The sequence below is a fragment of the Convolutriloba macropyga genome, chromosome 13 (assembly GCF_964194025.1).
Source record: "Convolutriloba macropyga chromosome 13, txConMacr16.3, whole genome shotgun sequence".
NCBI classification, from domain to species: domain Eukaryota; kingdom Metazoa; phylum Xenacoelomorpha; order Acoela; family Convolutidae; genus Convolutriloba; species Convolutriloba macropyga.
The window spans coordinates 35,684,256-35,710,280 of NC_134480.1; the positions used below are offsets into that span (position 1 = coordinate 35,684,256).

General features: G+C 37.3%; 2 protein-coding genes across 2 annotated transcripts; one reads left to right on the forward strand and one right to left on the reverse strand.

Moving 5' to 3' along the window:
* LOC142351764 (uncharacterized) lies at positions 1 to 3,128 on the forward strand. Its single transcript, XM_075403912.1, has 2 exons — positions 1 to 339; positions 2,520 to 3,128. Exons 1-2 carry the CDS (start codon positions 108 to 110, stop codon positions 2,999 to 3,001), a joined length of 714 nt encoding a protein of 237 aa, XP_075260027.1. The 5' UTR covers positions 1 to 107; the 3' UTR covers positions 3,002 to 3,128.
* A 1,080-nt stretch (positions 3,129 to 4,208) lies between these two features.
* On the reverse strand, positions 4,209 to 5,718 carry LOC142351705 (uncharacterized). The gene is made up of 2 exons (XM_075403849.1): positions 5,710 to 5,718; positions 4,209 to 4,643 (listed from the first exon to the last, which is right to left on the reverse strand). The coding sequence occupies exons 1-2, from the start codon at positions 5,716 to 5,718 to the stop codon at positions 4,209 to 4,211; spliced, it is 444 nt and encodes a 147-aa protein (XP_075259964.1).
* Positions 5,719 to 26,025: the final 20,307 nt, after the last annotated feature.

The following is a 26,025-nucleotide window of genomic DNA, read 5'->3' on the forward strand; positions in this document are numbered from 1 at the left end:
GAACCCAAATTAATGAACTATAAAGAATATTTATAAGTTCAACAGCTGCAAAATTTCTTCATTTTTCTCACAAGCTCAGTTGAAAATAGTTTGCTAGTTACATAACAATGGTAACTGTTTCGACAACCTTTTTTGTGATATCGCTGATGGTTTCGGCGATTTCATCGCGAAGTTTTCAAACTTTCGACTGCTCCAGTCTTGTGGACCAATCACGGCCGCTGGATGATAATATGTTGGGACGGTGGTACGTAAGGCACAAAATTAACTGCCGGAAGCCGGAGGAAATCGACGAAAGCGATGATTGTCCCGTTATTGATTTCGAAATAGATACCATTTTCGGTAAGCTGTTACGAAAACTATAGTTTTCATTCGACGTATTGTACTTTAGAAAAATAGCGCATATAGACGAAAAACGAATTTGTGGTGTTGCAATTCTGCAAACAAGCTGCTCGAAGTTATTCCTAGCCGTTTAATCATCTAAAAAAGTTTCAAATAAAAATGTGTTTCAACCCGTACTTAACGCCAAGTCAATATCAGTGCTGGGCAAGTCTAATTGCAAGTCTAGATATCAGTACTGATTCAGCGCTATGATCATAACACATTTAAGACTTGTCAGACTTGGCCAAGACTTGGCAAGTCTTAATCCAAGTCTTGGCCAAGACTAGCCAAGTCTTAATCCAAGTCTTGCCCAAGACTTGCCAAGTCTTAATACAAGTTTTGGCCAAGACTTTCCAAGTCTGAATCCAAGTCTTGGCCAAGACTTGCCAAGTCTTAATCCAAGTCTTGGTTAAGACTTGCCAAGTCTTAATCCAAGTTTTAATGGCCGAAAAAAAGGTCAAAATTAGCCAAAAAAACGTCAAAACTAATAGAAAAAACGTCAAAAATGACCGAAAAAGAGGTCAAAAATAGCCGAAAAAAAGTTCAAAACTGATCGAAAAAACGTCACAAATAGTCGAAAAAAACGTCAAAAAAAGTCGAAAAAAAGGTCAAAACTGATCGAAAAAACGTCAAAAATGGCAAAAAAAGGTCAAAAATGGCTCATTCAGTCGCACGTGAAAAAAGTTTTGTAATTATATATATGACGTTCTATTTGGACTAGTATTCCGCGAATTGAAGACCAGCGAGCAATGGGTCCCCCGATACTAGGACCTATGACCTCATGCTTGTTCGCTAATAACTTTTTGCAATCGGAATCAAATTTGACCGGAGTAGTAACGTTAGTTAGCACACATGATAAGCTAACTCATATTAAAAAATGAGCTTCTTAGGTGCACTCAAAAAAAGTTATTAGAGAACGAGGACCAGGCATACCTCACATTTCGGGGGCACGGTACTTGAAATCCAGAATTCTGACCACAGTAAAAATCGGATAGGGATAGGACATAGCTCATTCAATCGCCCGCAAAATCATTCTTAAAACTATATATATGGCATCTTATTTGGAACAGTATTTCGCGAATTAAAGACCAGCGAGCAATGGGTCCCCCAACACTAGGACCTATGACGTACCTCAAGCTCGTTCGCTAATAACTTTTTGGAATCGGAATCAAATTTGACCGGAGTAGTAACGTTAGTTAGCACACATGAAAAGCTAACTCGTATTAGAAAATGAGCTTCCTAGGTGCACTCAAAAAAAGTTATTAGAGAACGAGAACCAGGCATACCTCACATTTCTGGGGTACTGTACTTGAAATCATGGGCTACCATGAGAACCCTCACAGTAGCACCCCTTTTAACAATTTTGTCTCGGTTAAAGTTCGACATTTGACTGATCTGAAAAGTACATAAATTTGGTGATTTCGGCTATTTTAGAGGCTGAAATGGCTGAAAAATGGCTCAAAACGGCCTAGAACACCTGAAATACCCTCAATTGACCCTCCCGGGGTGCTAATAAACGCCTAATAAAAAATTTGGTGTGCCCCCGGCATCATTTTCTAGCACCCCGGGAAAGTGCCGAAAAGGTAATGCCAAAATCGTGGCACGTTGCGAAATTTTTTTGAATTCAAAATTTTCACTCGAATTTTTTTGAAAAGTTGGTTTTGACTTGGGAATCAACTTGCAAGTGTTACCCAAGACTTGGCCAAGGCTTGTCAGACTTGTAAGACTTTTTTTGAAACTTGCCCAGTACTGGAAAACGAAATAAGACTTGGATTTAGACTTGCCTAGTACTGATTTAGACTTGTAGTTCGGTACGGGAATAAAATGTTTTATTTGAAACAATTTATTTTTCAAATTTGAGTTTTATTTAAATTTATTTTTTCTTGAAATCTAGTAATAATAATAATAAATTGTTTTCTGTGATCCAAAAAACCCCTTCTCAAGTGTCTCTGAGGAAGAGATAAAACAACAACAATTCTCATACGATAGTTCTATAGGAAAAAACTTAACTCGTGTTAAGTTCAAATCACATTTTCGACTTCAATCAATCAAATTGTTTGTATCTATGGATTTAGGAATCGTTTCAGGATAACGTTTGCATATTAATAAAACTCTAACTAAACGAAACTTTCAATTTTTAGGGTCAGACTACACAATGACAATGAAGTCATCTTCAGATAACAGTGAAAAACCATCAGTAGTTGCAGTGGAATATACACCTCGAGTACTATACCTTGACATTTATCACAGTGCAGCAGTTCTTTTGCTCTGTAGTCAAAATAAACCAATCAGATCTGACCAAATTCTAATCGTATCACGTGAAAAATCTTCAATTTTTTCTCGAATTTTGGAGATACTTGAAGATATTCTGTCAATTGCTGGCATTACAAATTTTTACGAAACGGAAGTAGATCAACAATCATGCATGGGTCAGGAAGATAATCAAAATTTGGGTTTATTGGTTCATGGAGTGATGAACTTGCCAAAAGTTCCAGAGCCCAAAGTTCCGGATGACTTGGATTTCTGGATGTGCGTCATGCCGTCCACGGGAGAAAACTTTTTCGAGGCATTGCTGTACTGTCGAGACATTTACAAAAAGAAAAAGTCTATGAAGAGCAATTGAACTATTTTTTAGAAAATCCACGCATTTTCAAAACTGTTTATAAAAACTGAATTTGCCTGCAATGGCTGGAATTTCATTTTCTTTTTCCTTAGTTACCAAAAAATGTCCAATATATTTACAAATAGTGTTCAAATTTGAGTGTCGGATTTGGATAGCTGTGGCCCTGAGAGAGTTTGTTCAGCAAAAGAGATAAAATGTCAACAGAAAATTGAAATACCACAACCCCAATCCCCCCCCCCGACCCCAGACGATGCAACAGCAAAGGAAGGGGTAATAGGCGGAATTTGCCCTCTTATTTTTCCAAAATAATGTCAGGATGGTTGTGTAATGGGGGGAATATTTAGACTGTACCACGTAAACTGCCTCCAAAACGGTATAAGAGTGGAGGGGAGGGGGCTAATGGGAGGAATAGTGGGAATGAGGGGACCATCTATAACCCCCCTTTTATCCCAAAAACGACGTAAGAGCATGGAGTAGTGGGTGGTGTAAAATTGAACTAAACCTATTAGGTAAAGATGTAAGAGGTAGATTGTTGGCAAACCAAATTTGCTGCTTCAAAATACCCCCAAAGAGAGCCACCACATTTATCAGATCGTTATTAATCGTATTCGTAATAGACGACGTAGTTGATGAAACGAAGTTGTGCAGAATAACGCCAAAAAAGGCAAAGCCCGGACGGGAATTGAAAATTTAAAATTATTAAGTGTTCCCAATGACCTTGTGAAGTCAAGAAAAGCATAAACTTTGCCGATGATTACTTTACCGCCAAAAACCTGAGAGTTACTCTTTCCCGATAACATCTGACAAGAAGTCGCAACCAAATAAGAGCAGCCAAAAGTCTAGAATATATGTTTCATTACATAAATTGGTGACCCAATTTATGTAACGAAACATTCATTCTAGACTTTGGGTTGCTCTTATTTGGTTGCGACTTCTTGTCAGATGTTTTTGGGAAAGGGTAACTCTCAGTTTTTTTGCGTTAAAGTAATCAACGGAAAGGTTACGCTTTTCTTGAGTTCACAAGTTCATTGGGAACATGCTCCAAGAAGGAGGGCAGGGGTTGAGGATCTTGGTTGTCATTTGATCCGATGTCCTTGTACCTATATAAATGGAAATGGAAATAATGTAAGGTTAATAACGTCAAAGGGGGTGGATGTAGCTCAAGTTGCCTAAGGCCGGAGCGAAAGGCAACTCGTACTTCACCGTCTCATACAGGGGATGTTTCCACAACTCTTCCAAGCGGCCAAATTCCTCTCGGCGTCAAGTCTTTGAGTACCCACACAACATCTCCAACTTTCAGAAGAGGCTGGTTGTTGTCTGTCCATTTACGTATCTTGAGTAATGTCGGCAGGTACCTTTTAATCAAATGTCGCCACACGTGGTTCATCAATTGCAGAACGTGCTTCCAGTTCTTGAAACTAGCTGGCTGTTGATCTCCAAAGTTTCCGGGTGGCAGGGAACTGTAAGGGCGTTTTATGAGGAAATGGTTAGGAGTGAGTGGTTCTTCGTTTTCAGGCTGGTCGGCAACGTTTGTCAAGGGTCTAGAACTCAGGATTCCTTCAACTTCAACCGTTATTGTCTCAAAGATGTCGAAGGAGAGACGCTTAGATCCTAGAATGATCAAGAGTGTCCTCTTGGCGCTCTGATTCAATCGCTATTACTCTTTAAACAACATCTCAAGAAAAACGAAAATAAAAGAAAAACTAAGAAATTCCTTTTCTGTAGCTCAAAAGCAAAAAATTAAAAGCTCGGAATACTTCCCCACTTAGTTAGATTCGCTCACAAAAATAAGCCTTTTGAGTTGGATAACTCAAACGTCTCTTCTTTTTTGTCCGCGTTCTCAGAAGTTGCTGAAAGAACTCCCTTTGCCGCTTTTTGGTCTCAGTAGTCACCAGATAGAAGAAGAGAGCAATTTTGATGTCAGTAGTTACCGTAGTAGATGAACTTCAGAATTAGGGTAAGCAATTGCAAGAGCGCAAGGAAATTTCAAAGAAAAGATTTCAAAATACTGAAAAGAAAACAAGAAGCAACAGTTCAACTTAAAGGGAAAGAAATTCAACTTCAGCGCAAAACGATTTGTCTTGGCTGCTTGTCTGTTGCTCACGTTGCTTAGTCGCACCGCATTTATAAAAAAATCTTAATTTTTAAAACAAGCTCTAAGCAGTAGCAATCTCTAAGCATTTTTTTAAGTCCTTGTTCCCAAAAAAGGCGTTTGTCTTTTTAAAAGTTCGTATCAAAAAACCTTCAAGAGCCATATTTTTATTCTACTAAAAAGAACATTTTACTTTCCCCAAGTTTTTGCAATTATTTGGTCGTGTTTATTGTAATAACTAAACAAGCGCACGCAAACGGTTATTTTTCTTTTTTAGAGATAAAATTAGCTAGATTTAGCACAACAAATACACAAGGATTCTATTTTTTTTAAAAAATTGCGTCTTATTTTTCAGAAACAAAAAAACCTGGAGCTGTTGGCCTCACAGTGCCATGAACATTGTTTTTCAACTTTGAAATATGCGTCGCTCAAGTATCGAAGCCGTTTTGTTACCTGTTAGTACGAAAAAGACCAACAAGAGCAAGATGACAAAGAAGAACAGTCAAAGTTGTCAGTACGCTTCAAAGAAAATCAAAATCACAGAGCTCAGTTTGAAAAACAGGCTACACTTCTTACAATCTGCAATTGATCAGCGAAAGAGTTTCAGGTCACTCACCCTGCTCATCAATAAAGCAAAAGCAAATGTTGACGAATTGAAAACAAGACTTGATGCCGTGTTAAAAAAGTCTGAACTCGAACAGCACTTCATCTGTCATGGAGCAATACTCAAACCTTCTGTCACGTCTAGAGAAGTTTGAATACGAGATTGACAGTTTAGATGACGATGGACTACTCAGCCAATCTTCAACTACGAAAAGCGATTACGTCAGTGTAACAACTTATACGACTGCCAGGTGTCCAACCTCACGGAGAAGCTCACCATCTATGCACAAAATTCCAGAAGCGAACAACCCAGAACTTTTATCATTCTCCAACAAATAACCACCACGCCCACCGAGACCGGAGAAACCATCCCTGTTTTTGTCTGAATGCCACAGAACCGAACCAATGTTGTAAATTTTTTCAAATTGGAACAACGAGAATCCCCTTACTATTGGAATGAATACAGCAGGTTTATTCAGACCAATGAACATTGATAACACAGCGGACTCCAAAACAGGAGCAAAATACTAGGATAAAAAACTTGCAAAACCTGAGACGACCGTCCCAAAAACTCCCGATCGTTTTGCTCTCAGTGATACAACAATCTCTGCTGTTGATCATTTTACAGTAAACCACAAGAAAGCGAAAACAAACAATGATTCAATCCACCCGCTTAATTTTGCAAGCACGCAAAATATTTTTCAAAACCATTTCCCTCAGGAAAACATTAAAAATCATTTTCAGTCAAAAAACATAAATTCTGAATTTTCTCGAGAAATTGCCGAGGAACTGTTTCAGATGCAAGCGTTTCAACCAATGAGCTTCGGTTGTTTCAAATACCAAGGAACACATAATCCCTACTTGATGAATCCCAGTTCTGTCAAATAGTCAACAAAACCCACAGAACCCAGATTTTGATCTCCCCCTGACACAACAACCATTTGAACTGAGTAACAAAATTACAAATTTTGATCATTTCTTTGAAAGTTCCTGCCAAAACCCAATCAATTTTCAAACTTCTGACATACCTTCTTTACAATTGCATAATGGCAGGAATTCAAAAACACAGAGAATAAAAATTTACCTGGAAGCTTTACTCAATTCCAGCCACAGTCAGAAGACAAAACTGTTGGCATTGAGCCGCTCAACCCATTCGGTGTTCCACGAACCACCTGATCAAAACCATTATCTAAAATTGTTCCCATTGCTCCATCAATCTCAACGTTTCCCCCACAAGCACTGCCTTCAGCGGAGCGAAAACCCGAGCAACAATTTCCACATTCATATCAGATTTCCAGTGTATTACATCCAATATCAAATGAAATTTTCAAAAACCCTTCATTTGAAATCAATTCTCAAACAAGCTCCAGATTGGCAGAATCCAACAAGTAAACACTCAATCATGTTACCACCTCCTACGATTCAAATTTTTAATGGCAATCCATTGAAGTACCACGAATGTGTAAATAAACTTTTTGCCTCGTACATAACAACACCAGTATTACTGACACACATCGTATCACAAGCTTGCAAAATGCTTTTTTTGGCAAAGCAAAAGACGTCATCCAAGCGTATTAATGTGATCCTGCTTAATATAGCACAGCTTTAAACGAACTCTTGTCATATTTTGGTGATCCTACAATAGTGGTTAACGCCTTCATATATCAACAGGAAATCAACTATTGACTAAAGCAAGCAAAACTTTGTAGCCTATGCTTCGTTCTTGAAACGGTTAGTGCAAGCTTTCAAATACCTGGGATACACAAAGGACCTACAGATCTCTACACTTATGAAAAAAGCTAAAGCAAAATTCCCGCATAACATCCTCCTCAAATGGACAGAGCATACCGTTACATCAATCGAAACGCCAACTACTTTAGTTGAACTTCAGAAATGATTAGAAGTTCAAGCACATAAGTACGATAAAATAAACCACGGAAAATTGCAGCAAAATAACCTTCGTAGAAATATCTTTAATAGCTCTGGAAATTTGAACAACAGCGATAACACGCAAGAATTTTTTGTACCCAAAGCTCAGGATTTCCAGCACAGCCGAATAATCGAAATCAGACATCAACAAGAAGCAGTATCAGTTCTGTGAAACCACCTAGCGCTGCACCATTTCTACCCCTAAACAACGCTAATCAACCGAAGCGTTCTTGCGAAAAATGTCGTTGAAACCATATACTAGCCACCTGTCCCCATTACCAAAAATGCAGCCCAAGCCAGCGATTTGACATTGTAAGCAAGAGCAATCTTTGCTCGAACTGTTTGAGCAATAAACACAAGAAGCAAAACTGCTCATCAACAAAACGCTGCCAAGCATGCAGCGGATACCACCACACAACACTGCATGACCTTTGCAAAATTATCAAGCGTCCGGCAGCTGCTTTTGCCACCAGCAATTCCACAGGTACAAATGTTACCAACCAAGAAAATTGGCAGTTAAATAGCAATGCGAACCAGGAAGTAACATCAACGCAAGCGTCTCATCCAAATCACAAAAAAAGCCGCTACGGAAAATCTTTCGTAAACGAAAATCTGAATCAAATTCAGTGCGCTAATTTGAACAATTCCAACCAAAATTTGGGCGCGAATCATCTACAGTCTACACCAAAAGAAGAGTTAGAACAACTTCAACTTGCCTCAGTATCTTTTGTAAACGTCAAGAAACGCACTGATCAATCCAGGAAGCCAATTTATTTTAATACTTGACAAATCACAGACTTGTTTTCTATTCAATATGAACATCAAAAAGCTACTACGCTTCAGTATCTTAACACAGAGCATGGAATGCCACTTTCAAAAATTTCTGAAAAAGTGACAGTTGCACCCTACAAAAATTGGGATCAAAAGTTTCAAATTACAACAACTTATAGCACTCCTTTAAATGTAGCACCAGCTAATACACTTGATCTCAACCAGCTTTGCGATGGAATCAAAGAACTGCGTCACCTTCACATCCCAGAAATAACTGAAGACAAAATGGGCACCCTTTTAGGATAAAACACTTTTGCTTGCACACATCCAGTTGAAGTCATCCGGGCAACTAAAAATCAGCCCTTCGGCGTAAGGACGGGGCTTGGATGGACCCTAGCTGGAGAGTATGAAAGAGTACAAAAAGAACCTAACGATCTCATCATCAGAAACAGTACGTTTACAACGTATCACGACAAAGCTCCGACGATCAGCCCTTCTACGAGTTGCTTGAGCAATTCTGGAAAATCGAAGCCGAAGGAACTCAACCCGAGTGTGAACCTACAAATCCCATTGATAAGGAAGCCCTTGACATATTCAACAAGACAATCAGCTACAATGTTGAGAAGTACGAAATTGGACTACCTTGGAAAAAACCATTGAGGATTGAAAAAAATTATTTTGCAGCTCTCAGCCAGCTGAAAAGTCTTCAGAGGCGACTCAGTAATGGTATTCAATTAAATGAGTTGTATTAGCAAACTGTCACAACATATCTTAAATCAAAAATCTTATTTCGAGCCAGTTGAAATGCAGCAGCCAGAAACCGAGAAAACTTGGTATTTGCCTCATCACCCGGTGGTGAATCCAAAAAAGCCCGGAAAAGTGCGAGGAGTAGCAAATGCTGCGGCGAACTTTAGAGGCCAATCTTTGAACTCGAATTTGATCACAGGACCAGATTTGCTGAACAACTTGGTAGGAATTCTTCTATGATTTCGTTAAAACCCAGTTGCCATTCTCTCTGATTGAAAGCATATTCATGCAGATATCAATAAGGCAGGAGGACCAACCTGCACTACGCTTTTTCTGGCACAATACCAGTTCACCACATTAATGTTTGGAGCATTCTGCTCCTCATTTTGTGCAGCTTTCGTGCTGAACCGTTGCGTAGAAGATAATGGAATTGAATTTCCAAAATCAGTTAATGCAATAAAAACCTTTTTTATATGGATGACTATATCCATTCTTTGCCGTCTATAGAAGAAACAATTGAAACCAATAACCAAACTAAAAATAGCCTTCAAAAAGGTGGCTTTCACTCTGGAAAAAGTTTGTGTCTAACAAACATGAAGCCCTAACGTTCATTGATCTAGATGAACTGAAAGATATCAAAAGAGTCCTCGGTCAGAAATGAAATACCAGAACTGACTGTTTTCTAATGAAAACAATAGAAAAATTTTCCCGCAATGCAAGTGAGTATACACAAAGGAAAAGGTTCAGCTTAGAGTCAAACATTTTCTGTCCCCTAGGAGTTTTTTCCCCACTGATATTTAGAATCAAAGAGCTTTTACAACGTCTGGAAGCTAGGCAGGAAGTGGGATGAACCACTTCCCGCAGAACTACATTTCAACCTACCAAAAAATGCTCGATAGTTACTTTGCAAGGCTTGATATCGAAATCCCCAGATGGTTGAACCCCTCAACGAATCAGGAAAATTATCACCAGCTCCATGTCTTTGTCGATGCCTCAACTGTTGCATTAGCAGCAGTTGCTTTTATTCGCACCCAAAAAAAGGACGAAAGTTTTCAAACGTCATTTTTGCTTGAAAAGTGCAAAGTTGCACCAACTAAACAAATTAGTGTGCCAAAATTAGAACTCGGAGCTGCTTTTTTCAGTACACGCCTCAGCACCTTGATACAAAACGAAATAACACTAAAATTAGAGAAAGCCTTCTTGTGGAACGATAGTCGTGTTGTCTTAGACTGAATCAGGTCAACTAAGAAAAAAAAACGTTTTGGTGTCGAATCGACTGGAAGAAATTGAAAAAGCAACTAAATCTATTGAGTGGAATAACTTCCCAACAAATATTAATCCAGCCGACCATGGAACACTTGGCCTCGAGCCATCGGAAATCTCCCCGAAATGGCTTACGGCACCACAGTTTTTGCAAAACACTGAAAGTTCTTGGAATGACATAAAAAAGTTTTCAACCGTCGGTGCCGTAACCAGAAATGAAAAAAGAATCAAACCTGTTATAGACTCGAACCGCTTTTCAACACGGAATAAGCTACTTTTAATCCTCGCAACTGTCTCAATTTAATTTACAGAGCAAAGAAGAATCGTTCCAACCAATAACAATACACTAAAGATGATGCTTGTTTATTCCACAACTTTCTGCTAAAGTTGTCTCAAAACAATGCTTTTTCTTCAACAATCAACACATTAAAAAACAGACAAAAGTTAGACGCCAAAATCAAGTTGAGAAACCTTATTCCAATAATTGACCCAAACGGACTCCTACGATCTAGTGGACGTCTCCTATTTGCTCCACCAGAATTGGAAATCGAAAAATGTCCAATAATCTTGTACTCAATGGAAAAGGTAGCGAGGCTATACCTTGAACATGCTCACAGACTTTGCGCTCACCAAGCAACGGAACCGGTCAAAGCATTCGTACAACAACGTTACTACGTCATCGGACTGCGAAAAACACTCCTATCAGTAAAATAAGGATGTATTTTGTCTCGCCGTTTTGATAGTAAGAATACACATCCAATAATGGCCCCACTTCCAGCATTTCGCTTCCCCACAGAAGAAACCAATTTTCCGTTTGTCAACACAAGACTGAACTTTTTTGGCCCGTTTTTTATTGAAGACAAACAAAGCAAAATCGAGAAACATTGTGGACTTATTTTGACATGCCTCGTTACGTGAGCAGTCCATTAGAAAACATGTCCAGATTTAAAAACAGACACCTTCCTCAATGCATATCGACGGTTCACCTGCCGAAGAGGCCAACCTGATTTATTGTACAGCGATAACGGAAAAAAATTGTCGGCGCCTCCGAAGAGCTGCAGAAGTCGGTTAAGGCTTTGGACAAAAACAAGATTTATAAAAGACTAGCTGCAGTAAAAACCACACGGAAGTTCAACCCACCGTACGGCCCTCATTTCGGTGGCGTGTGGTAGCGATTGATTCAGAGCGCCAAGAAGACACTCTTGATCATTCTAGGATCTAAACGTCTCTCCTTCGACATCTTTGAGACAATAATGGTTGAAGTTGAAGCAATCTTGAGTTCTAGAACCTTGACAAACGTTGCTGGCCAGCCTCAAAAAACGAAGAACCACTCAATCCTAACCATTCCTTCATACAACTCCCGTACAGTTCCCTGCCACCCGGAAACTCTGGAGATCAACAGCCAGCTAGTTTCAAGAACTGGACGCACGTTTTGCAGTTGATGAACCACTTGTGGCGGCGTTTGATTAAAAGGTACCTGCCGACATTACTCGAGATAAGTAAATGGACAGACAACAACCAGCCTCCTCTGAAAATTAGAGATGTTGTGTGGGTACTCAAAGACTTGACGCCGAGAGGAATTTGGCCCCTTGGAAGAGTTGTGGAAACATCCCCTGGATGAGACGGTGAAGTACGAGTTGCCAAAATAAAAACGGCTTACGGCTCGTTCGTGCGTTCGGTCACCAGTCTCGCACGGGTTCTTCTCCGTAGTTTTTTAATTAATATTTTTCGCTCCGGCCTTAGGCAACTTGAGCTACATCCACCCTCTTTGACGTTATTAATCTTACAGTATTTCCATTTCCATTTATATAGGTTCAAGGACATCGGATCAAATGACAATCAAGATGATCTTCAACCCCTGCCCTCCTTCTTGTAGCATGTTCTCAATGACATTGTAAACTCAAGAAAAGCATAAACTTTGCCGAGTTACTCATTCCCGAAAACATCTGACAAGAAGTTGCAACCAAATAAGAGCAATCAAAAGTCTAGAAAAATAGTTTCATTACAATGAGGAAGACGCTCGAGTTGTGAAGCGAGCGGAGGAGAAATGACCCGGGCCGAGGTGTCAACGCTAAAAAACGCAAAATTATGTAAGATTGGGGTTGAATGCGTTGAATTTATGTAAGATCTACGCTTGAGCGTAGATCTTATATAAATTCAACGCATTCAACGCCAATCTTACATAATTCTGCGTTTAATTTTGGCGTAGATCTTACATATTTAGCGTTGAATTTTAGCGTAGATCTTACATATTTAGCGTTGAATTTAGCGTAGATCTTACATAAATTCAACGCATTCAACGCCAATCTTACATAATTTTGCGTTGAATTTTGGCGTAGATCTTACATATTTAGCGTTGAATTTTATTGTAGATCTTACATATTTAGCGTTGAATTTAGCGTAGATCATACCTAAATTCAACGCATTCAACGCCAATCTTACATAATTTTGCGTTGAATTTTGGCGTAGATCTTACATATTTAGGGTTGAATATTAGCGTAGATCTTACATATTTAGCGTTGAATTTAGCGTAGATCTTACATAAACTCAACGCATTCAACGCCAATCTTACATATTTTTGCGTTGAATTTTGGCGTAGATCTTACATATTTAGCGTTGAATTTAGCGTAGATCTTACATAAATTCAACGCATTCAACGCCAATCTTACATAACTTTGCGTTGAATTTTGGCGTAGATCTTGCTCATTTAGTGTTGAATTTTAGCGTAGATCTTACACTTTTAGCGTTGAATTTAGCGTAGATCTTACATAAATTCAACGCTTTCAACGCCAATCTTACGTAATTTTGCGTTGAATTTTGGCGTAGATCTTATTTATTTAGCGTTGAATTTAGCGTAGATCTTACATAAGTTCAACGCATTCAACGCCAATCTTAAATAATTTTGCGTTGAATTTGGACGTAGATCTTGCATATTTAGCGTTGAATTTTAGCGTAGATCTTACATATTTAGCGTTGAATTTAGCGTAGATGTTACATAAATTCAACGCTTTCAACGCCAATCCTACATATTTTTGCGCTGAATTTTGGCGTAGATCTTGCATATTTAGTGTTGAATTTTAGCGTTGATCTTACATATTTAGCGTTGAATTTAGCGTAGATCTTACATAAATTCAACGCTTTCAACGCCAATCTTACATAATTTTGCGTTGAATTTTGGCGTAGATCTTACATATTTAGCGTTGAATTTTAACGTAGATCTTACATATTTAGCGTTGAATTTAGCGTAGGTCTTACATAAATTCAACGCATTCAACGCCAATCTTACATAATTTTGCGTTGAATTTTGGCGTAGATCTTACATATTTAGCGCTGAATTTCAGCGTAGATCTTACATATTTAGCGTTGAATTTAGCGTACATCTTGCATATTTAGCGTTGAATTTTAGCGTAGATCTTACATATTTAGCGTTGAATTTAGCGTAGATCTTACATAAATTCAACGCTTTCAACGCCAATCTTACATAATTTTGCGCTGAATTTTGGCGTAGATCTTGCATATTTAGTGTTGAATTTTAGCGTAGATCTTACATATTTAGCGTTGAATTTAGCGTAGATCTTACATAAATTCAACGCTTTCAACGCCAATCTTACATAATTTTGCGTTGAATTTTGGCGTAGATCTTACATATTTAGCGTTGAATTTTAACGTAGATCTTACATATTTAGCGTTGAATTTAGCGTAGGTCTCACATAATGTCAACGCATTCAACGCCAATCTTACATAATTTTGCGTTGAATTTTGGCGTAGATCTTACATATTTAGCGCTGAATTGTTGCGTAGATCTTACATATTTAGCGTTGAATTTAGCATAGATCTTACATAAATTCAACGCTTTCAACACCAATCTTACATATTTTGCGTAGAATTTTGGCGTAGATCTTACATATTTAGCGCTGAATTTTAGCGTAGATCTTACATATTTAGCGTTGAATTTAGCGTAGATCTTGCATATTTAGCGTAGATCTTACATATTTAGCGTTGAATTTAGCGTAGATCTTACATAAATTCAACGCTTTCAACGCCAATCTTATATAATTTTGCGCTGAATTTTGGCGTAGATCTTGCATATTTAGTGTTGAATTTTAGCGTAGATCTTTCATATTTAGCGTTGAATTTAGCGTAGATCTTACATAAATTCAACGCTTTCAACGCCAATCTTACATAATTTTGCGTTGAATTTTGGAGTAGATCTTACATATTTAGCGTTGAGTTTTAACGTAGATCTTACATATTTAGCGTTGAATTTAGCGTAGGTCTTACATAAATTCAACGCATTCAACGCCAATCTTACATAATTTTGCGTTGAATTTTGGCGTAGATCTTACACATTTAGCGCTGAATTGTTGCGTAGATCTTACATATTTAGCGTTGAATTTAGCGTAGATCTTACATAATTTCAACGCTTTCAACACCAATCTTACATATTTTGCGTAGAATTTTGGCGTAGATCTTGCAAATTTAAGGTTGAATTTTTTGAATTCCATTTCAGACCACTTTATGATTTCAAAAGTTTTTCAAGTATTTTTTCAAAAAGTCAAGTTTTTAACTGTTTCTACCCCTATACTTCACAGGTGAGAAAAGCGAAGTCAGCAAAAAAACCACATTTTGTACTCTTTTATAGTGCAAAATCCATTTGAGACCATTTTACGATTTCAAAACTTTTCCAAGTTTTTTTTCGAAAAATCAATTTTTTTCACTCTTTCGACCCTTATGCTGCAAAGGTGAGAAACGTGAAGTCAGAGAAAAATCATTTTTAGCGCTCTTTATAGTGCAAAAGCCAATTGAGACCATTTTACGATTTCAAATTTTTCAAGTTTTTTTTTCAAAAAGTTAATTTTTTAACTGTTTCGACCCTATACTGCACAGGCGAGAAAAATCATTTTTAGTGCTCTTTTATAGTGCAAAATCCGTTTCAGACCATTTTAAGATTTCAAAACTTTTTTAAGTTTTTTTTGGAAAAATTAATTTTTTCACTATTTCGAACCCTATACTCCAAAGGTGAGTAACAAGAAGTCAAAAAAATCTTTTTTAGTGCTCTTTTATAGTGCAAAATCCAATTCAGACCATTTGAAGATCTCAAATTTTTCAAGTTTTTTTTCAAAAAATTAATTTTTTTACTGTTTTGACCCCTATACTGCACAATTGAGAAAAATGAAGTCAGCAAAAAATAACCAATTGCTCTCTTACGGTGCAAAAACCATTTCAGACCATTTTTGGAATTCAAACTTTTTTCAAAACTTTAAATTTTAAATTTTTCCCAGTACTTCTCACATGATAAATGCGTTGAATACGTTGAAATTATGTAAGCTCTCGGCTAAGTTCAACGAAAAATATTTAAGATCTAGGCTATATTCAACGAAATATATGCAAGTTCTACCCTGAATTCAATGCAAAATATGTAAGTTCTACGCTAAAATCAACGCAAAATATGTAAGATCTACGCTAAACTCAACGCAAAATATGTAAGATCTACGCTTTATAAGGATTGTGGCTCTTAACGAAACCAAGGTACGGTGGCGCAATGGTAGAAGAGGCGACAAGTAAACAGGAGGTCAGTGGTTCGAGTCCCATACCCACAGTTCTACGCGTTGAATTTTTGTAAGATCAACGCTAAAATCAACGCAAAAATATGTAAGATCTACGCTAAATTCAACGTTAAATATGTAAGATCTACGCTAAATTCAACGCTAAATATGTAAGATCAGCGGCAACTAGCGTTGACAAGTTGGAAAATTCACCGCCAATCTTACATAATTTTGCGCTGAATTTTGGCGTAGATCTTGCATATTTAGTGTTGAATTTTAGCGTAGATCTTTCATATTTAGCGTTGAATTTAGCGTAGATCTTACATAAATTCAACGCTTTCAACGCCAATCTTACATAATTTTGCGTTGAATTTTGGAGTAGATCTTACATATTTAGCGTTGAGTTTTAACGTAGATCTTACATATTTAGCGTTGAATTTAGCGTAGGTCTTACATAAATTCAACGCATTCAACGCCAATCTTACATAATTTTGCGTTGAATTTTGGCGTAGATCTTACACATTTAGCGCTGAATTGTTGCGTAGATCTTACATATTTAGCGTTGAATTTAGCGTAGATCTTACATAATTTCAACGCTTTCAACACCAATCTTACATATTTTGCGTAGAATTTTGGCGTAGATCTTGCAAATTTAAGGTTGAATTTTTTGAATTCCATTTCAGACCACTTTATGATTTCAAAAGTTTTTCAAGTATTTTTTCAAAAAGTCAAGTTTTTAACTGTTTCTACCCCTATACTTCACAGGTGAGAAAAGCGAAGTCAGCAAAAAAACCACATTTTGTACTCTTTTATAGTGCAAAATCCATTTGAGACCATTTTACGATTTCAAAACTTTTCCAAGTTTTTTTTCGAAAAATCAATTTCTTTCACTCTTTCGACCCTTATGCTGCAAAGGTGAGAAACGTGAAGTCAGAGAAAAATCATTTTTAGCGCTCTTTATAGTGCAAAAGCCAATTGAGACCATTTTACGATTTCAAATTTTTCAAGTTTTTTTTCAAAAAGTTAATTTTTTAACTGTTTCGACCCTATACTGCACAGGCGAGAAAAATCATTTTTTAGTGCTCTTTTATAGTGCAAAATCCGTTTCAGACCATTTTAAGATTTCAAAACTTTTTTAAGTTTTTTTTGGAAAAATTAATTTTTTCACTATTTCGAACCCTATACTCCAAAGGTGAGTAACAAGAAGTCAAAAAAATCTTTTTTAGTGCTCTTTTATAGTGCAAAATCCAATTCAGACCATTTGAAGATCTCAAATTTTTCAAGTTTTTTTTTCAAAAAATTAATTTTTTTACTGTTTTGACCCCTATACTGCACAATTGAGAAAAATGAAGTCAGCAAAAAATAACCAATTGCTCTCTTACGGTGCAAAAACCACTTCAGACCATTTTTGGAATTCAAACTTTTTTCAAAACTTTAAATTTTAAATTTCTCCCAGTACTTCTCACATGATAAATGCGTTTGAATACGTTGAAATTATGTAAGCTCTCGGCTAAGTTCAACGAAAAATATTTAAGATCTAGGCTATATTCAACGAAATATATGCAAGTTCTACCCTGAATTCAATGCAAAATATGTAAGTTCTACGCTAAAATCAACGCAAAATATGTAAGATCTACGCTAAACTCAACGCAAAATATGTAAGATCTACGCTTTATAAGATTGTGGCTCTTAACGAAACCAAGGTACGGTGGCGCAATGGTAGAAGAGGCGACAAGTAAACAGGAGGTCAGTGGTTCGAGTCCCATACCCACAGTTCTACGCGTTGAATTTTTGTAAGATCAACGCTAAAATCAACGCAAAAATATGTAAGATCTACGCTAAATTCAACGTTAAATATGTAAGATCTACGCTAAATTCAACGCTAAATATGTAAGATCAGCGGCAACTAGCGTTGACAAGTTGGAAAATTCACCGCCATTTCTTACATAATTTTGCGCTGAATGCGTTGAATTTTTGTCTTTAAATTCAACGCATTCAACGCAAAATTATGTAAGAAAATGGCGGTGAATTTTCCGATTTGTCAACGCTAGTTGCCGCTGATCTTACATAATTTTGGCCAAATTCCTCGGCCCGGGGAAAAAGAATGCTGGAAAACGAGGCATGGTACGTAACATGTATGTTGGCGTTATTAAAAGGAGAGAGTCAATTCGGTGCGACTAATGCGGAAGAAGAAGAGGGCACCGAATCTGATAAATAAACATAAAAATTATTGAATCTGATAAATAATCATGAAAATCTAAACCATTCATCACCAACATCACCACCACCACCACCACCATCATCATCATCATCATCATCATCATCATCATCATCATCATCATCATCATCATCATCATCATCATCATCATCATCATCCATCATCATCATCATTATCATCATCATCATCATCATCATCATCATCATCATCATCATCATCATCATCATCATCATCATCATCATCATCATCATCATCATCATCATCATCATCATCATCATCATCATCATCATCATCATCATCATCATCATCATCATCATCATCATCATCATCATCATCATCATCATCATCATCATCATCATCATCATCATCATCATCATCATCATCATCATTATCATCATCATCATCATCATCATCATCATCATCATCATCATCATCATCATCATCATCATCATCATCATCATCATCATCATCATCATCATCATCATCATCATCATCATCATCATCATCATCATCATCATCATCATCATCATCATCATCATCATCATCATCATCATCATCATCATCATCATCATCATCATCATCATCATCATCATCATCATCATCATCATCATCATCATCATCATCATCATCATCATCATCATCATCATCATCATCATCATCATCATCATCATCATCATCATCATCATCATCATCATCATCATCATCATCATCATCATCATCATCATCATCATCATCATCATCATCATCATCATCATCATCATCATCATCATCATCATCATCATCATCATCATCATCATCATCATCATCATCATCATCATCATCATCATCATCATCATCATCATCATCATCATCATCATCATCATCATCATCATCATCATCATCATCATCATCATCATCATCATCATCATCATCATCATCATCATAATCGTGATCGTAAAAGTTCATCGTTAGATTAAATTTAATTTAAGTTTACGGATGCACCTGCTCATCACAACGAACTAGGTTGACGTGTTCTCGCCTACCAGTGGTTGCAGCAAATGCCAAGTAAATAGCCGGAGCTGAGGGTTCCATGAGCGTCCCCCTTTATAATTCCCATCGACTTTCGTGCTCTCCAAGCAGATGAACGTACAACGTATTAATATTTGTCGACAGCGTCCGAGCAATCATCTGTAAGTCCGTCGGCGACAGATTTTTGACGTCATATTTCTAGTTTATCAAACGGAAATCACTAGGTAGATCAAATAAACAGATTTTTGAAGACGCTTTACCCAGTCCTCGATAAGGCTGTCGGATCCACGAGTCCCCGTAAGTACTAGTGATCAGGCAAAATAGACGCAGTTGTTCTATTGAAAACCCGCAAAAAACCAGCTTTTACACAGAACTGGGTAACGTCAACAGAGTTGGAGCTGGAAAAATAAATAGGAATCAGGAAACAAAAATAATTTGTATAATTAATTCTGATGTGAATGAAAATTACATACTCTTGAATGCTCGTGAGAGTAAATAGGTGCCGTCGAACGGTAAACCTTATTCCTTACATAGCCGTTTAAAACGTAGTTTGCTTAAGTGAACCATCGGGTCGGTCCGACGCATACCGACGCGTTTCAGGAACTTTTTACAGTTCGTATCGACCTCTCGACATATCAGTCGTAATCTTTCGACAAGGTATTTCTCTCGCGCACTCTCTTTTGCAATTCTTCTCAGTTAGGGTGATCCACCTCCTCAAGCTCTTGGACTTGGATAGTGTGAGCATTTGCGGCATTCAGAACTTGCTTTTACAAATAGTTTCTCGTCTTTAATAGTGTATAAATTCAGTTTGGATCGAAAGTGCTCTTCTATACGGATTAACAACTTAGTAGCCCTCTCGGATAGGTTTTTGTAATGCACAATTTAGTTGCATTCTCTTACATCAATAATAGTTGAAAGAAACCAAACTTTCGTAAAATCACAGCTTTCTTTGGTCAGCTCTGGAAAGTTTTGGTCAGCTCTGGAAAGTTTGGCAAGCCGGGACCAAGATTTGGATCAATCCGCCAATTTTTTGAAATCGATATCTCAGCACTATGTAATTACCAACCTCTTAGGGACTCCTAAGCTCGTTTTATACAGAAAATGATGATATCTGCATTAACCAGTAGTATTAATTTTTTTCTTGGGGAGAAAGTTATAATTTTGGGGTAAATCCGAAACCGCCCGCAGTTTTGCGAACGCTGTTTATTCAAGGTTGCAAATAGACCATGAGCCCATGCCTGATTAGGCCGCATGCATACCGTACACCCTATTCGGCCCTATGTAAATAAAAACTCGGAACTTTAATTTATCGGCCATTTTTGATAATTTCGGTAATCACGAGCGCACATCCTGAACAAGCCGTAAGCCTACAACCGCTTAAGAGGCAAAAAACAAATCACTCCAGGATTTCCCCTATGTAAACAAAAGGTCCGTCACGCCTGACAATTTTGGATTTTGTATATATTTCGAAGTGGCGGCTATTTTGAATTGCATTTATAAAGGACGTTTGGTATTTAACATTATTACAGCACTATTTACATTATTACAACATTAACAATACGGAATTTAAATTAAGCAACCTGTGTAAACAATAGCAGTATGGAAGGCTGATACCTTGTGACTTAATGACGGTTGTTTTTTCTGAGCGAACAGTTTGTTTGCTCGGCTCAATATAAGCGGTTTAAACTATAAGGGCATTGCAGAATTTGCTAACCGTGAAGGAGTAAAAAAACAATTGTTTTGCGTATGTTGTTGGTAATATTGGCAGAGAGACTCTGTTAATCATTATTAAGCGTCTTTGCGTTAACATTGCAGAAACAATTGAGCGAGAAGCACTGAATAGCCGCTGAATTGATCGTGGGTTGTTTGGCAGGGTTTTGAATGTTGGTGTGAGCAGTCAGCGCTGATAGTGATCTAGCGTTGTTTGAATCTCTCAGTTTTATGTTAGAAATAGAGTGATGGCTATGATACTTGTCGTCTTCACGGCATTCTTAGCGGGCAGATTATTGTACTGATTAAGTTGTGCTTAAAGGTTACATGTCAGTACTCAGAGTAGTTGTTAAGTGTACTCTAGTTAGTGTTGTTCTATTGCTCTTCTAGTTGAATTATAGTTGAAGATTTATTGCTTAAAGAATTTATAGGTACTATTGTTCCGTTGGTTATTTAAATTATTAGTTGGATAACTCAATAGTTGCGCTGACTGCTTTGATAAAACCGAAAGCGAAAATAAACGAGGGTATGAAAAAAAAACGAACCATCTAATAAAGCCGTTCAAATTGTGAGATCTGAGCATTGTTCCCGTTCTCGGCCGCCTAATAAAGTTCAGATTCTTACAGGGGATTGGGTAGAATGAGGAGATTTTTAAGACTTTAGTGCAATAAATATTCATATTAAGACAACGTAAAACTGAAAATGAGTAGAAATTTAGCAATTGCTTGAAACTTAGTGAACTCCAAATTCGAATTCTTTTACTCATAAAACTACAAAATTTTGAAAAAATTTGGCAAATTCAGGTGTTTAGATATATAATTTATTTGAACTGTAGAAACCTCACAATTGGTTTTTTTTCTGATAAATGCAATGCAGAAATCAGTTTCTGTTTCAATTGAGAGACGTAGAAGAAAAAATTTAGACCCAAAATCCTAATAATGTTAGGTCGCAAGATCTAAATGCATGTTTCAAGATCTAACTGATTCAATAGCAGAAGAGTATTAAATTTTTATTGATATAGGTGTGGGGGGGGAGGGACGAAGAGAGAACAATTTAAGAGGGGATTATTGAGAATTATGTTAAGAGTTTAATCTGATTAATTGAACATTATATCAATGGATATAACTATAGTTTATCTGTTTATGTTTTATCCAAATCGTGGGTTTACCAAGCTGTGGTTGTTCTGGAGACAAACAGTCTGTTTCTGGTTTTATGTGCTGTGAGATTGAGTCTCGAAGTTGTCGCTGCTAAGTTAAAGCAGTTTATGATAAGGAAGGTAATAGATATAAAACAATGTATGAGTGGGGGCAATGGGGAGAATTTTTAGGATGCCCATTGTTACAAGCTTATTAACCTCTGTCCCACACTTGCAATCGTAAATCAAGTTCAACCCAAAATCCCCCTATGACTATCCCCCAATCTTACATTGTCTTCAACCCATTACACCATCCAATTTCCTTCCCCCAATGAAGAAACATTTTTGAGGGGAAAAAAACTTCTACAGAATACTCAACAATCTTATCGTTAATGGGCTAAAAATTTGGGTCGCGCCCCCATCGTCTTCAGAAAAATGTATGTAATCAATTCAATGAATTTTTAGGATGTTTCCGTGTACTCCTTGGGATATAGCATCACAACTTCGCCAGGGTTAATAAGGGGGCAGGAACCTTACAATTAGCACACTATAAAAATAAAGACAATAATTTTAAATTGTTATACCAGTTTTGAACAAAAAAACAGCGATAAACTGACATCAAAAGTTGAAAATTTCAGACGTATTTGATAAGCATTTGATCGAAGCCAAAAAAAACATGGTTGATTGAATGTGAAAACATAGCCGGTAGAATAAAGGAAACGACTCGAATCGTCGTGCATTAAAATCTCTAACCTAACCTTACCGAGGTCAGAACATCAAAATAGAGACGAGAAAAAAACGAAAGTAGCCCAACAAACCAGGTTGGTAGTGCTGGGGTAGTTGGGGGGGTAGGTGGGGGTAGTTAGGTGAAGGGAGAGGGTAGTTTGGGGGGTAGGGCTTGGTGGGGGGGGGGGGTAAGTTGGGGTGGGGGTAGGTAGGTGGTGGGGGCGTGGGGAGTGTAGGTAGGTGGGTGGGTAGATAGGTTGGGGAGGAGGGTAGTGCTTGGGTAGTGGGGGGGGGGGGGGGTAGGTGGGGGCAGATAGTTGAAGGGAGGGGGTAGTTTGGGGGGTAGGGCTTGGTGGGGGGGGGTAAGTTGGGGTGGGGGTAGGTAGGTAGGTGGGTGGGTTGGTAGATAGGTTGGGGAGGTGGGTAGTGCTGGAGTAGTTGGGGGGTAGGTGGGGATAGCTAGGTGAACGGAGGGGGTAGGGGTAGGTGGGGGGGGGGGGTAAGTTGGGAGGGGTGTGGGGGGAGATAGGTTGTGAGGGGGAAGGGTTTTTGCGGTGTAGTTTAGATAATTAGGGGTGACTCATATAGCAACAAAAATCTCAAAATGACCTCATCACCTTGAACATTACCAGCAGTTCCTAATTACTATGCATTACAAACGAAGCTACTGTTAAAGTCCAATGTTCGAAAACAGAAGTCAACAATCAAAAACGAAGGTAAATGCTCGAACAGAAAGTAGTCAAAATTCAAGTCACGAACAAACTTGCTTTCTGCTAAAAAAACCTGTAGAATCTTAATACTCCACTTCGAGTCGTAATAACTGAAGGTTAATGCTAAACGTTGTCTCCTTGATCAATGCTCAAAAAAGTCCGGATTGAAAATACAACAAATACAATGATCAAATAGAAATCACTTTAGAAAAACAATAGAAGTAGTGCAGAGCGCAGGTGATGCAGATGATCACTGTTTTAGGTTATCGCGTCAACTTAAATACAAAAAAAGGGAAGAACTTGGTTTCCGTGGTCTGATTTTGGATTCGTTTAAGCTTTATCTATCGCAAAGAGCAGAGTCTGTTTTATGGTACAAAGTTTATTCAAAAGATGCGGCGTTAGAAAAATGGAGTTTTTCGAGGTTCAGTCTTAGGATCTTCTTGTTTTTATTAAACGTGAAAGATTTACTAGACGCTAGTAGATTCTTCACTAGGTTCTTGTTTGCTGATGACATTTGCCGGACTTTTCCAGCGCCACCCCTTTATGAAGACTCCCCTTATGAAGACACAGGGATGACATTCATCATCGGATGGCTTCACGCAAATACTGCACTGCCAATCAACAGCTTGCCGCTTGAAAAATTTTCTTCCAAACGTTTGTGAGAAAAAAGTAGCAGGCGACAAATTGAAAGCTACTCTTCAGACAACTGTCATCGTATTCATTAATTAGGATTAATTATTGACCCTGGCCTCAAAGATCATATAGAGTCTGTTTTGCAAACATTGTTGATTTTTCAAGCACGATTAAGGAATTCATAAAACCGTAAGGGACTAATACTGTTAAGTACTTGTTTTTATAAGCACTATTGTCCCGGTTTTTGAGTACGATTTCCTAGTTTATGGATGTACTACACTGGTTCGTCCACAAAAATGGGAAAAACTATAAATGAAAATTATGTGAATAAATTTCTTCAAAAACCATCTGAATCAAAGTTCAATGTATTTTTTAGATTTAACTTTTTAACCGTTAACGAGCTTTACTTAAAAAATCTACCGAAATTTAACTAGAAATCTTACGACAAGGTTGATTAACTGTTGTAATCAATGAAACGTTGAATGCGGATTGTAGTCTTATCTACAAGACGCGTTCCAAAATTGCAAAGTTTTAAGTCCTAAATCATTGTAGAATAAGCTGACAACAGTGTCACTTGAACATAAGGGTTGGAGTTTTATTGAAATTTGTGTTGGTCTAGATGGTCTAGAGACTGAACCTCGATGGTCTAGAGAAATGCTCAAAAATTTCTTTCAGAGTTTGCATAAAATTGAAAGTCTTGTCAACCGTTTCCCTTATAGTTTGATATTGCAGAACATTGTAACCAACTAATTATGCCCATGTAACCTGTTTCTTGAGTTATTTCTTTCTCGAGGCGTTTCAAAAGGATACGAAGCAACCAATCCTATCAAAAAAACCAATGGATTACGCTTAATCGGTTTCGTTATGTGACAAATATGTGAGAAATTCAGTCCATTCATTCATTCATCATATCTGTGAAGCACTTGAAAAGGTTAAAATTGGTTAATTAGACCATAGAGTTAGTTTGCTTTGTCTGAGAATTAGTACAAAAGTTTTCAAAGACAAAAAATCTTCAGCCTGCGCTCGCAGTTGTTGATGTCTTACTTACATCAAATATTGTTGGGTTGGAGACAACAAGTGTTTTGTTCCAATGAGCAATGCTTATATCAAGAGAGCATACAATGCATAATCAGCAGTCAAGTCGTGAAAAAATTTTGCGATAAACGCAAATCAGATTATATAAAAAAAATCTTCCGGAACGTTTTTCTGTTCGGTAAAATTTTATTGTGGACTATTTTTCTGACAATGTCAAGAATTGTTTATAAAAAGGAATTGCGTTTAATTTTAATGCTAACGCATCAAGCACTCTGAAGGATCACTAACAGTTAGTACCGAAATCTATTAAAACTTGCACGTTTAGTTTGCTCGTTTCGTCTGCTTAACTATCTTTTTTTGATTTTTTTTACTTCACTGCATTTTTTGCGGCTATATAATGTGAATTTTTGCTATCCATAAATACAAAATTTTTTCAGTGAGAAGAATAATACATAAATTTTCATAGATATTGAATGAAATTAGGATTTAGCGTTTACAATTTAACTGTTTTTCTGAACTGCTTTAAATAGCTTTTGCAGAACAAGCAACTCATTAAAATAAAATGCTAGCCACAAAACAGATCAAAATCCGAGAATTTCTAATGTTGGAAATTTTCCAAACTTTGGTATAACTTCTTTGCTTCAGATAGTCAATATTTTTTGAAAATTTAATCAAAACCGGCGCAAATTTTTTAATTTCTTTTATGAGGACAAGTTTTCAACTTCATTATATAAATGTCTTAATTAGTCTCACTTCTTGATATTTAAAAAAGACTTGGAATATATAACCGTAGCTTCAATACCTTAAAAATAAGCTGAGGTTTTTAAGAAAGAACTATTTTTTGGTGACTGTAAGATTAATATTACTGCTTCCTAGATTCAACTGCGAGCTTTAGTGA

What these genes read in the sequence shown, in the direction of transcription:
- LOC142351764 (XM_075403912.1), top strand. Translation starts at nt 108, where the DNA reads ATGGTAACTGTTTCGACAACCTTTTTTGTGATATCGCTGATGGTTTCG. An exon ending in CGAAATAGATACCATTTTCG is followed by an intron (nt 340 to 2,519) that starts GTAAGCTGTTAC and finishes TTCAATTTTTAG; the next exon opens with GGTCAGACTACACAATGACA.